The sequence below is a fragment of the Felis catus genome, chromosome F2 (assembly GCF_018350175.1).
Source record: "Felis catus isolate Fca126 chromosome F2, F.catus_Fca126_mat1.0, whole genome shotgun sequence".
Taxonomy (NCBI): domain Eukaryota; kingdom Metazoa; phylum Chordata; class Mammalia; order Carnivora; family Felidae; genus Felis; species Felis catus.
This window is the reverse complement of record NC_058385.1, coordinates 75,672,814-75,686,051: the sequence shown is the minus strand read 5'-3', so window position 1 is coordinate 75,686,051 and position 13,238 is coordinate 75,672,814. Positions and strand designations below refer to the sequence as shown.

The 13,238-nt window shown below is 52.7% G+C and overlaps 1 protein-coding gene across 10 annotated transcripts in view; it reads left to right on the top strand.

The window, feature by feature from the left end:
* The window catches only part of ZFAT (zinc finger and AT-hook domain containing), a 286,335-nt gene that overhangs the window by 171,125 nt on the left and 101,972 nt on the right, over positions 1-13,238 (top strand). For all 10 annotated transcript variants that reach the window (XM_023248127.2, XM_045050258.1, XM_019823176.3 and 7 more), the window contains 2 exons: positions 1,512-2,977; positions 3,769-4,001. In XM_023248127.2, the coding sequence (XP_023103895.2) occupies positions 1,512-2,977; positions 3,769-4,001 (1,699 nt within the window). The remainder of the gene's footprint in view (positions 1-1,511; positions 2,978-3,768; positions 4,002-13,238) is intronic.

Genomic DNA, 13,238 nt, shown 5'->3' with positions numbered 1-13,238 from the left:
GTGCATGCTATAGTACTTTAGTGGCCATCATTCACTGGCTTCAGAAACAAGGCAGGGCTATTCCAACGGCACTGGAAGTCCCGTACAGGGGACTTTCTCTGTGTATACAATTACTTTGGGGAGGGGGACTGGTGTATGTGGTGTTTGCTGGCATTATAGAGGAGGAGGAGGAGGAACACGCAGGCTCTAGAGGCAGACAATCTGCTTGGGGTCAAATCCTGGCGTCACCGCTTACTAACTGTATGATCTTGGGCACAGACTCAGTTTTGTCATCTGCAAAATGGGTGTAACGAGGCTAGAAATAAATACAGTTAGTGTAGGGTTGGGCAGTTCACACATCCTTAGTGATTATTAGCTGTTATTACCATCTCATACACATGGCCATATTGAAAGGGAAAGGATCCATGAGGCAGACCATGCTTTTATTCTCCGTCACACACACAAAATCTGACACAGCGCTTGAAACACACTGGCAGGTATTCATAAATGACAAGCATTAATAAATTATTCATGAGGTTAATAAACGGCAGTTGAACAGCAGCCCTCTTTTCCCCGTCTCAGCTCTAAATTAGCCGTGGTAAAGGAGGAGGGCGATGGAGACTGGAGCATCATCTCTGTTACTGATGGAGTTGCGGGGGGCACGGCGTGGTGCTCATCAGCACGGGGCTTCCCGTTCCTGGGCACCTGCCTCACCTGCAGTCCTTGACGGCTGCTGGCCAGACCCATGCATGCCCACCTAGCTAAGCACTCACTGTACCACTTGCTGTTCACGGGCAGACTGTCCTTGCCAGAAGGGGAAAGTTGGAGCTCAGCTCATGAGGTCCAGGTGACCAGTCAGATAGGCCCGTTCACTTGCCCTGGGAGGACGTAGGGACGCGGGTCTTTCACTGACGGGTGGCAGCAAGGGACGAGCTGGTTGAATGAACAAGCAAGTCTGGCTTGTTGAAGCTGGTGGACAAACCCAAGCAGACTGTATCTGGCCTCACGGAGCCGACGGAGCTCGTTCCGTTAATGACGGGTCATGTAGCCAGAAGACGTACAGGTCAGCTTTGGAGCACAGCTGGTTGTTGTGTACGTTGTGAGTGACACATCCCTCTTCCCTCTTTCTCCTCTTGCCTCCCTCTTCTCGTTCTGCAAGCCTCAACTCAGACATCTCCTGTTTAGCAAGTTTCCCAACTACCTGAATCCAGGTTAGATGTCTCTTTCTCTCTCCTCCCCCCTCCCCCCCCCCGCCCCCCGCACATGTTCCCATGGACACTTGCCCCACTGTCGTGCAAGCATGTGCTCACCTGTCTCCCCTCCCCCAGACCGTGAGCTCCAGTCTCTGTACGCGCCTGGTCCATACTCGGCCCTCCGGTCGGTCCCGCTTGTTGCCGAATGAATGCCTCCGTCCAGCCTCAGGGCCGTTTGGGTCACTTTGAGCCTTTGGCGTTCGGTTCCCAAGAAGGAGTTCACGGTCCTTAGGGAGGTGCGGCGTCTCCAAGGGTAACGGTGCTGTCGTCTGTTTCCAGGCTAGGGCCCACCCAGCTCAAGATCTTCACCTGCGAGTACTGCAACAAGGTGTTCAAGTTCAAGCACTCGCTGCAGGCGCACCTGAGGATCCACACCAACGAGAAGCCGTACAAGTGCCCCCAGTGCAGCTACGCCAGCGCCATCAAGGCCAACCTGAACGTGCACCTGCGCAAGCACACGGGCGAGAAGTTCGCCTGCGACTACTGCGCCTTCACCTGCCTGAGCAAAGGGCACCTGAAGGTGCACGTGGAGCGCGTGCACAAGAAGGTCAAGCAGCACTGCCGCTTCTGCAAGAAGAAGTACTCCGACGTCAAGAACCTCATCAAGCACGTCCGGCACGCGCACGACCCGCAGGACCGGAAGGTGCAGGAGGCCCTGGACGAGCTCTGCCTGCTCACCAGGGAGGGCAAGCGGCAGCTGCTGTACGACTGCCACATCTGCGAGCGCAAGTTCAAGAACGAGCTGGACCGCGACCGCCACATGCTGGTGCACGGGGACAAGTGGCCCTTCGCCTGCGAGCTGTGCGGCCACGGGGCCACCAAGTACCAGGCGCTGGAGCTGCACGTGCGGAAGCACCCGTTTGTGTACGTGTGCGCGCTGTGCCTCAAGAAGTTCGTCAGCTCCATCCGGCTGCGCTCGCACATCCGGGAGGCGCACGGGGCGGCGCAGGAGGGCGGGCTCTTCACCAGCTCCATCAACCAGAGCTTCTGCCTCCTGGAGCCGGGCGGGGACATCCAGCAGGAAGCGCTGGGGGGCCAGCCGCAGCTGGCGGAGGAGGAGTTCGTGTTCCCGGGCGTGAATGCGCCCAAGGGGGCGGCCTGCCCCGCAGACGCTGGGCCCGGCGAGGGGGCCGACGAGGGGGCCGGGAAGGAGCCGGAGGCCGCCGCGCAGGAGCCCGCCCCGCCCGCGCACTTGGCCGCCCCCCAGGCCCAGGGGGCCGCCCTGCCACCCTGCGGGCTGGAAGCCGCCGCGGACGCCTCGGACCTTCCTTCGCAGGCGGTGGTCTCCGCGGAGTTTTTACTGAAAAATGATCCCTCCTCTGCTGAGGCTCGCACCGCCCCCGAGGAGACCTTGGACGCCCGGCGCGGAGCCTCCTCCCAGACTCAGGGTGAAGAAGTCCCATCACTGCCATCCAAGGCCGGAAGTGCGGGAGGGAACCTGGACGCACGGGGGCCCGAGAGCCCCCCCGAGGCAGGGCAGAAAATGGCTGCCCTCCCGTCCGAGGGACCAGATCCTAGTAGGTGTCTCAGGTCAAACCCAGGCGAGGCCTCGGACCTTCCTCCGGTAGCAGGTGGAGGGGACGTGGCCCCGCCCCAGCCTGACTCTTGCAGTCCGGCCTCCGAGCACCGGGCCGGCATCAGTGCGTTCATGAAGATCCTGGATGGCTTACAGAAGAGAAGGATGAACACCGGCTTGTGCGAGAGGATCCGGAAGGTGTACGGGGACCTGGAGTGTGAATACTGCGGTAAGGAGGGCGGCGCTGGGCAAGCGGCTGGCTGAGCGCTCCTTCCCTACAGCCCCGCCCGTCCCCAGCCTGCTTTGGGTCACCTCGTGTTTGGTTTGAGCTCGTGTCTCTTTGCAAAGAACCACTCGTCAGCGAGCTGTCCTTCATCATTTGTAGACAGTAGGAGGCGGCCACCTGTGTCACAGTTTAGCACGTGGCGTATTTGTGGAGGTGGCCAGGATGGCGGGGCAGGTAGCGGCGCTGGCTGGGGCAGGCACACGCAGTGGTCTCTCTCACGGCTGCTGCCGGAACTTGAACCAAGAAGAATGGTTCTTCTGGCACGTGACAAGTTCAAAGTGTAGCTTGAGTCGTGGCCCTGTTCTCCCTGTAGCTCCTTGTAGAGAGCCCCGATTGGAGCCCTCGCAGCTGTCGGTGCAGGCAGGGCCCCTGAGGCTCCCCGAGAGCTGGCAGTGCGGGTGGTGGGAGAGCCCAGCTCTGGCCCAGGTGTCGGCAGGGGTCGGAGACCCTGATTTAGGCAAGTGCACAGCAGCATCTGGTGCTGTAATTGGTCCTCAGGAAACATTTGTTTCCTCCTGTCCTAGCTCTGATGTCACGCAAACAGCGTCGCACCCTTAAAGTTTACAGCCTCCCGCCTCTAAAAAGCAATTTCCAGGCAGAAGTGAGGAAAGCGTGAAGGGTGACCCGGACAAGCCGGAGAGGGAGACAAATATAGTAGTAAAAAAATGATAATGAGAAAATCAAATTCAGTCTGAAAGAAACTTCCTTGTTCTCACGTGACGATATTTTTTTAGGCAAACTTTTTTGGTACCAAGTGCACTTTGACATGCACGTGCGCACCCACACCCGGGAGCACCTGTATCACTGCTCCCAGTGCCATTATTCCTCCATCACCAAAAACTGCCTTAAACGCCACGTTATTCAGAAACACAGTAACGTCCTGCTGAAGTGTCCCACCGATGGCTGCAACTACTCAACTCCAGATAAATACAAGCTGCAGGCACATCTTAAAGTTCACACGGAACTGGTAAGTAGTAAGCCCGGGCAGCAGCTTGTCTGCCCCCGCTGCCCCCTGCTTTCTAACCTTTGTGCGCATGGGAAGGTGCCCCGCTTCCCCGTGAGCCCTGCACGCGAGCGTCCTTCCCAGGAGGCTTCGCCCCGGGACCCCCTTCACAGGCAGAGTCTCAGATACGTTGCAAAATGATGAGGCGGAACAGATTTGCTTTCTGGGCCCACTGTTCAGCATCAGAGAAAATCTCCAGAAGGAAGAGCTACAGCGTGGAACTAAAGCAAGGCTTTCTTAAGTGACATCGTAAAGAATCATCAGCAACAGAAGTGGCAGTAGGAAGGGCTGCCCCTGGCCGTTGAGAGGTTACATGCCGTGGTGCCCGTGGGGCGGGGGGCAGTGTCTGGTTCACGGGGAGAGCGCAGTAAATGTTGATGACGCTGGTGTCCTCTTGTGTTACTTGCTGTCGACTCTCTATGAGGGATTGTCTGTGAAGCGCTCTTATTTAAAAACAGAAAGGCGATCATTTAAGCCAAGATGCTGTCCATATTCATAATGGTGAAGTGTGTTTAATTCTTCGGTGGAAAGTGACGTAACACAATGAATGACTGTTTAGTTTTGCAAATTCTCATGTAACTCAAGGGGCTGACACCCGAGCGTGGTTTGAGCCTTGTTCACGTGATAAAGGAGGCACAGCTGGCCCCAGACGTGGTTCCGCGTTAATGGCTTTCCTTTTTATATCACAGACGGCTTGGCTCAGAAGGAGGCTTCAGAAGCTGGGCCTGCTTCCACTCTGTTCGGGCACAAAGATCACCCATGCTGTAGCAGTTGGTCACTAAGGGCGAAGTCAGGGTGCTGTAGGTATAGTGGGTGGGTCAGAGCCCATGCTTTAGGGTTAGATGCCTGGGTTCTGACACTGTCTCCAGCACTCACACTGGCTGTGGTTATTGGGACAAGTCACTTGTCCTTTCTGAGATTTGGTAGCCTTTCTGGATAAAATACCTGTGAAAAAGTATATGTCCATTTAAAAAATAATTTTTTTAACGTTTATCCATTTTTGAGAGACAGAGAGGGACAGAGTGTGAGGTGGGGAGGGGCAGAGAGAGAGAGAGAGAGAGAGAGAGAGAGAGAGAGAGAGACACACACAGAAGCCGAAGCAGGCTCCAGGCTCCGAGCTGTCAGCACAGAGCCCAATGCGGGGCTTGAACTCACGAACCGCGAGATCATGACCTGAGCTGAAGTCGGATGCTTAACCGACTGAGCCACCCGGGCGCCCCAGTGTATGTCCATTTTATACACACACACACACACGCACACGCGTGCATACATGTATGTGCACAGACTGCACGTGTTAAACTCACACGTACGCACGCGTATACGTGCGTGTATTACACACGCCTGCAAATGCAGAGCACAGATGTACGCATGTGTTTGTGTATGTATATAGATCTCCTAGGGTTACTGGGAGGATAACGTGGAAAGTTCTGGAGCAAGAACCTGGAGCAGTGATTGTGCTGTTGACTGTGTGCTCGCTACTACATGTGACCTGGGACCTCTTGGCACATGTCCTCTGTCCCTCTTTCTGGATAGGGCATGAAGGCACGCCCTTCTGTTTCCTTCCAGAATAGCCGTCAGATTGGTGTTGATTCCTGTACCATCTTAGGGTGGAGAAAACCGGGGTGGCAGAAATCATGGCTATGACTTTGCTAGAAACGCACATGAAGCCAGGAGCTGAGTGAGGGCAACGTGAGGACAGGGTGCTGGGGGCAGCCTTGGAGGGTAGCAGTGAAGACCAGGAACCAGACCGTGTATTTTAAACTCTGGCTCCCCTATTTACCGTGCATCCGACTTCAGGATGAGTCATGTAACTGCCCCATGCCTCGGTTTACCCATCCTCAGGGGAAGGTGAAGTGAGAGAACATGCGTAAACGTTTTAGAACAATGCCTGACGTGGAGTAAGCACCACGTGCTGTTGACTGTTAACAATTGCTCTTACTTACTGTAATTATCATGTTGGGTCTTGTTGTTCTGCCCTGAGAGACTCTGAAATGGAGGCTGAAGGTCGACCCCGAGGAGGAGGCTGGGAAAGAGCTCGGCAGTGTGTGCGGCCGCCTGTTTATCGTGTGCCCATTTTCCTTGCCTGTCGCGTGTGTCACAGGGACCCAGGTCCAGCCCAGGCTTTTCTTGCCTCTGGATGCTGGTACTCAGCCTTCTGGCCACATCCCTGGTCCTCAGGGTCAGCAGGGCCATGTCGGGAACATGTCCTAAGATCTTAAGCCCCAATTTCACGTGCTTTCCTATATCTTGATAATCCAGCACTTAGAGAAGCTTCTCTTTCCAACTCCCTGTGGTTGCGACTCTTCCTTCTGAGAGGCTTCTCTCTCTACTGTGGACACCTGAGGCAGCTGGGGAAGTGGGTGCTGGGGAAGGGAAGGAACGGTTTCTGTTTTCGTCCTGTGGTCTGGACCCTCGAATCTTTACTCTCAGACCTCTTCCGGGAGGTGGGATTCTTTCCTCCCCGGGGCGGATCAGGAGCCCTCTCTGCGGGGTCATTCGGTAGCTTGCCCCCATCACGCTGGCCGTCAGGGTGGGCGGAGCTCAGGCCTGCGTGCTTATCTGTGAGCCACGCTCCTGTCCCTGCCCATGCTGCATGGTGGGTCATGAACGGCAGCCACGTCCTTCTGAGGGGCCCCTGGGACACTTGCACACCGTTGGAAGGAACGTGGTGGGGGTACACTTTGTCCCATCAGAGCGGGGGCTGTGTTGATACTATCCGTGCTGTGTCTTGTGCCACAACAATGAAACGTCCCTGAACGTTACTGTAAGAGAGGAGCGGGAATAAGGGAGTGTGGCTCTGTTGACCTTATAAAAACAGGGTGTTCTCGTGATTCTCATGAATACTCATGCTTTCTTTTTTTTTTTTTTTTTAATTTTTTTTTTCAACGTTTATTTATTTTTGGGACAGAGAGAGACAGAGCATGAACGGGGAAGGGGCAGAGAGAGAGGGAGACACAGAATCGGAAACAGGCTCCAGGCTCTGAGCCATCGGCCCAGAGCCTGACGCGGGGCTCGAACTCACGGACCGCGAGATCGTGACCTGGCTGAAGTCGGACGCTCAACCGACTGCGCCACCCAGGCGCCCCCCGGGGTCTGTCTTCAAGGTGCTCTTTGTTGCACGGGAGGACAAGCAAGGGGACAGTAATGGCGGTAGGGCAATGAGGGAGGGAAGTGAGGCGAACACAGAGCGCCTTCCTCCTCCCACTCCGCCCCAGAGAGGTCCCGGCCGAGGTAGAGGGCTGCCCGGAGGAGGGGTTCCAAGCTTGATGAGTAGGCTTTGGCCATGAGAGAGGCAAGCAGAGAGGCAGCACACAAGGGGAAGCCTTCTGTATTCCCACCAGGATATTGACAGCGTTTCCCGTGAATCACTGGGACTATATTGCCAATGTAGTCAGATGGCATCATGTATGAAAACGGGCTCCACTATCTTGATTTTAGACACCATTTGTCTTTTGAGCCTGTAAATTATTTCTGTAATGAGGCCAACGTTGCCCTGGTGGGGAGATCTTCCATTAGCTTGCACTGCTTCCTTGCCCTCCCCAAGCCCTAGGCAGCCACTAATCTGCTTTCGATGTTTGTGGCTTGGCCTGGCTGGCACTTTGCATATATATAAACATACATGCTTTCTCAGGGTCGCGGTGAGGGTCCCACAAGATAGCACAAGTGAGCTTTGTGACGTAAAGGTGCCGAGCCAAGGACTCTGGTCAGGGAAGGGTCTACCTGAGTTGGGAGAGTGGTGTTGTGTGACCTCACCTCGGCCTGGGGCTTGGTTCCCTTACCTGTGACCCAGGGAGATGGGCCAGGTGTGTCAAGAGAATGGTTGGGCTTTTGCATTTGACCCAACACTTCCGCATTTTCAACACAGATTCCCATGCGGTGCAAAATTAAGGAGATTTCAGATTGACCCCCTGCTCCCCCCAAATGGGCCTCCATCCGGGTCTATCCCAGTTGTAGTAGGAGTCTGGGATAATTTGGCTGAGTTCCTATTTCTGTGACTCTCCACCATTTCTTTTTTTTCTTTTTTCATTTTTTTTAATGTTTATTCATTTTTCGAAAGACAGAGACAGAGTGAGAGTGGGGGAGGGGCAGAGGGAGAGGGAGACACAGAATCCGAAGCAGGCTCCAGGCTCTGAGCTGTCAGCACAGAGCCCAACGTGGGGCTCGAACCCACGAACTGTGAGATCGTGACATGAGCCGAAGTCGGACGCTTAACTGACTGAGCCACCCGGGCGCCCCTACTCTCCACCATTTCTTAGCTAATGATGCACCCAATGATCAGAAGGTGTGAGTACATGTAATATAGTCTCTCCTTGCAGACCCTCTTTCTTTTGAGCAACCAGATGGTGTGACTTAGCATCCAGGATGTATTGGCATCCAGGTCGTGTGGAGAGCCAGTCAGGGGAGGCAGTTAATGATGTTGCCGGAGCAAGCCCACTTTTTACAGCACTGTGCACACTTTGTGCAGGGGAGACTTAGGAGAACCCGGTCGTGATGAAGTGCCACGGGCTTTGGGTTGTGAGGTGCTGTAGTTCAGACCTCGTATCCACCCCTGTGATCTTGGGCGTTTGCCGAGCCTCTGCTTTCTCAGCTGTAACGTGAAAATTAGGTACCATCTCCTGCCCCTTGGGGTTGTGGCGAGTAAATTAGAAAATACATGTAGGGGTGCTGGGTGGCTCTTGATTTTGGCACAGGTCACGATCTCACAGTTCGTGAGTTCAAGCCCCGCATCAGTCTCTGCACTATGACAGTGTAGAGCCTGCTTGGGATTCTCACTCTCTCTCTTTCCCTCTCTCTCTGCCCCTCCCATGGCTCTCTCTCTCTCAAAATAAATAAACTTGAAAAAGTATATATATGTAGAACACTCAGGTCAGTTTTTTCAGTCCCTAGGTCATGGTCCATTTGGATAGTTGTGAAATAAATGGATTTCAACTAGTAAGTTGAGCACAACTAGTGAGCATATCTTAAGAATGAAGTTCGATAGAATAAAATAGAAATCACCAGTCTTAGTCACCCTGACCCAGGGTTAAGTTTTGTTTTCTGAGGCCTTTGTTTCCACGTTGCCAAACGGGTGGCCCCCTGTGGGTCCCAGGAAAGAAGTTGGTAAGTTGCTGACCCAGCTGTTGTAACTCATGACACCCTGAATCAGAATCACATGGGGTGAGAGGTCGCCGGGCTCTTGCCCCCACTGTAAATTGAGGGGGACCTGGGAGTGTGCGCCTTCAGTCCCTCCTGATGGACACGTTTGAAATGGCAGGAAACAGAGCAGATGGTGACTGCTCAGGATATGTCAGTCTTTTCCCTTTATCTCCAGCTTGGGCGCTCTCCAAGAATACCTCACAGGTATCCAGCCGATCTGAGGGCGCCGTGGCAGCCACATGCCCGCCCGCCCTTGGGAAAGGGCACATTTTGGTGTCACGTCCTGACTCCGCCCCTCGCAAGGCTGTGGCTTCGCTTCCGAACTTCTCTGAGAGTTCGCTTCTGCGAAGCGCACCAGGCTTGCTGTGGGGACTTGGGGATGACAAATGTGAGGGCCGCGGCACAGGTCCGGGTGTCCAGGGGAGAGGTGGGTCTGAGCTAGCTCGTCCTTCTCAGTAGCAGGAGGAGGAGAGCGGTAGTATTGGGCCGGTGGAGGACGCATCCGTCCATCCATCCAGGGTGTGGTGGTCCCTTGGCACGTGTTTGAAATGAGCGCTTGCCCGGTCTTTGAAAAGTGCTTGGTCTGTTTCTGGCTACAAGGGTACACATGTTTAAAACATCTTGCATGTACTTGCTGGAGGTAAGGTAAAATAATATCTTGTCAAGAAAACACAGAGAAAGTAGAGGAACTCACCCTCTGGATCTTTCTAGAAATAAATGGATTTATCATTTTTTTTTTTTTTTTTTTTTTTTTTTTTTAGTGGAGGAAAATATTATTGAACTAAAGCGATTGGATATGAGGTTTTCCTTTTCCATGGGCCGGGAGCCAGATGGACTTTTCCTCTGTGATCGCAGACCGTTTGTTTCTATGTCACTGTGTTTGGGCATTTATCCGCAGCCCTGGGGACCTAGGGCTGGCAGAGCTTCCTGGGTGGAAAAATGCAGCTTCCGTGAGCAAGGCCAGTGTGCAGAATTGGAGGGCATGGCCTGGCACAACAGAACTGCTTTCAGCGGACAGGATGATCCTGGAGTCAAACTTCTAAATGGAGCACGTTTGGGGCTTTTATCTAGCTTGTTCAAATCAGTCCCCATTTCAGGGTCACCTTTTCTGCCTTCGTCATACCTTCTGCCTCTGTGTGTTGGCAGTTCTCAGTGGCTCACGAGCCCCTTGAGCCCAGGGCCAGTGCCTCACACCTCTGTCCTCCGCGCAAGGCCTGGCACGTAACAGGGGCCCTTGGAACATCTGAGGAATGAACGAGTGAGTCCATGGAGGACAGCAGATCCCATAACCATAGCCTTTTATTCCTGAGAAATTGGTCAGAGTGCAGTCTCCCACCTTATTTTTTTAACTTGATATCAAATATTTTATTTTAGTTTTTGTTCTTTTTTTAAAGCTTATTTATTTATTTATTTTGAGAGAGAGAAAGAGAAAGAGAGAATCCCAAGTAGGGCTCGACCCACAAACCCTGAGATCATGACCTGAGCTGAAATCAAGTCGGGCACGTAACCGACTGAACCACCCAGGCGTCCTGATGTCAGATATTTTATAGGAGTGGTAATTATGCGATAGTGAATTCCCTTGGTGGCAGGGGCAGGTTTGCTGTTCTCCACCCACTGCTAGTTTCAGACTTGAGAACTGCCCAGTTGCTCTGGGGGCCAGGGCACCTGCTGTAGAGCTGTTGACCAAGGTGAAGTTCACCCAGGCAGAGAGCCAGGGCCTGAGCCTACGCCCAAGCCCTGGGGCTACTCCTGCACCCCACACTGTGGCCACAGACTCTAGCTGATGCCTTTCGTCTTTCAAAGGGTCCTGTGTTGCTTTGAAGGCCGTTTCCACCAGAGCAAACAAACTCCGAGGTCTAGGCTCCTTGACCGTCATTATTACCGTACGGGCCTCTCCCTCTCCGCCTCTGCCGGGAACTCTTTTAACAACTGCTCTTTTTAAGTTCGCTGTGTCAGTTTGGGTTTTCATCTCCGGCACGGAACTGAGGTCGAAAAAAGAAATAAATGAGTCCTAAGAGTGCGCCCTCCTCCCAGCACCCTTTCCCACCGCCTGTGTCCTTCTGACAATCTTCAAAGACATCAAGAAATGAGGGGCCCTGATAAGCTCTAAGATAAATTGCTTTCAGACTATCAGAGATTAAAAGAAAAAAAAAATCAAATAGCAAGGACTCAGGGGAGATCACTGTAAACTCCTTCAAAGCCCTTCTGAACGCCTCTATCATCTCTGCTGATGAGGGCACTGGGGGCAGCTGACAGGCCTCCTCCAGGACGTGCACCAGGCCCAGTGGCGTCTTTCCAAACGGTCTGTGAGCACGAGTTCCTGTGTGCAGTCGCAGGGAGTGATGGAGTGACCTGGAAGGGTCAAGGGCAGAGGAGGACAGTGACAGAAACATCCCGAGCAGCCCCGAGCCCACGATGTAGCCTGCGTGGAAGTCTGTGGCATTGGCTGCGTGCAAAGCTCAGGGCAGCTTCCCTAGAGCTGCCTGGACCCCTGGGACCCCGAGCTTGGCAGACATTACTTGGAACCCAGGTGTTTTGTGGGAAGTGCATCCAGACCTTTTGGTGGTTCAGGGGGACTTTATTAGGTTTTGTTTTTGCTTTTAAATACCCTTCTCCTGAGTGTGCTCTGGGGAGCACCACCCTCAGGAGAGGTTCTGCAACGGCAGCAACTAAACCACAAAAGAATTTGGGAGGGTGCTGGCTCAGTTCCCTCTTGGAGACTCCCAGGCTGTGTTAGCCCCCAAGAAGGTCTGGTGTCTGAGGCTGAGTTGCATTGATAGCAATGCTGCAGCCACAGCAGCAGAGTCTTTCAGATTTATTGAGTGCTCACCATAGGCCAGGCTCTGTTCTAAGCACTCTATGTGTGTTGCCTCAAACTTAATTGTTTAGAACAGTTTTAGGTTCACTGCAAATTGAGCGGAAAGTGCAGAGATTTCTCTGTCCCCAAACGTGCACTACCTTCCCCACCATTGACATCCCATACCACAGTGGTACCTTTGTTGTAATCAGTGAACAGGCATTGACACACTAGTCACACCCAGAGTCTGCAGTTAATTACATTAAGGCTCCCTCTTGGTGCTGTACATTCGGAGGGTTTGGACAAATGGATCATGACGTGTGTCCACCATGCAGAGTAGTTTCACTCACCTAAAATTCTCCTTGCCCGCCTATTCATCCCTCCCTTCCCCCTGCATTCTGGCCACTGTGGACCCTTTTACTTTCTCCATTGTTCTTTAAAAAAATTTTTTTTTTCCAACGTTTATTTATTTTTGGGACAGAGAGAGACAGAGCATGAATAGGGGAGGGGCAGAGAGAGAGGGAGACACAGAATCGGAAACAGGCTCCAGGCTCTGAGCCATCAGCCCAGAGCCCGACGCGGGGCTCGAACTCACGGACCGCGAGATCGTGACCTGGCTGAAGTCGGACGCTTAACCGACTGCGCCACCCAGGTGCCCCTCTCCATTGTTCTTTTAACAGAATGTCATACAGTTGGAATCCTATAGCATGTAGCCTTTCACACTGGCTTCTTTCACTTAGTTACATGCATGTAAGTTTCTTCCCCATCTTTTCATGGCGTGAAGGCTCATTTCTTTTTAGTCCTGAGTATATTCCATTGTTTGGTTGTACCACAGTATATCTGTTTGTCAGTATTATGGATTTGGGCCATTGTAACAGGTCTATAGTAGTATCTCATTCTTGCTTTAATTTGCATTTCCTGATGACATACGATGTGGAGCGTCTTCTCATTTACTTACTTTGGTGAGCTGTCTAGGTCTTTGGCTTGTTTAAAATTTTTTTTTTATTGTTGACTTTTAAGAGTTCTTTGCATATTTTGGCTAAGAGTCCTTTATCAGATATATCTTTGGCAAATATTTTCTCTCATTCTGTGACTTTTTTTTTTCTTCTCTTGACACCATCTTTCATAGAGCAGAAAATTTAATTTTAATGAAGCCCAGTTTATCGATTCAGTCTTTCATGGATTGTGCCTTTTGTTGTATCTAACAGGTCGTTATCATATTCAAGACCATCTAGGTTTTCTTTTTTTTTCTTTAAAAAAATTTTTTT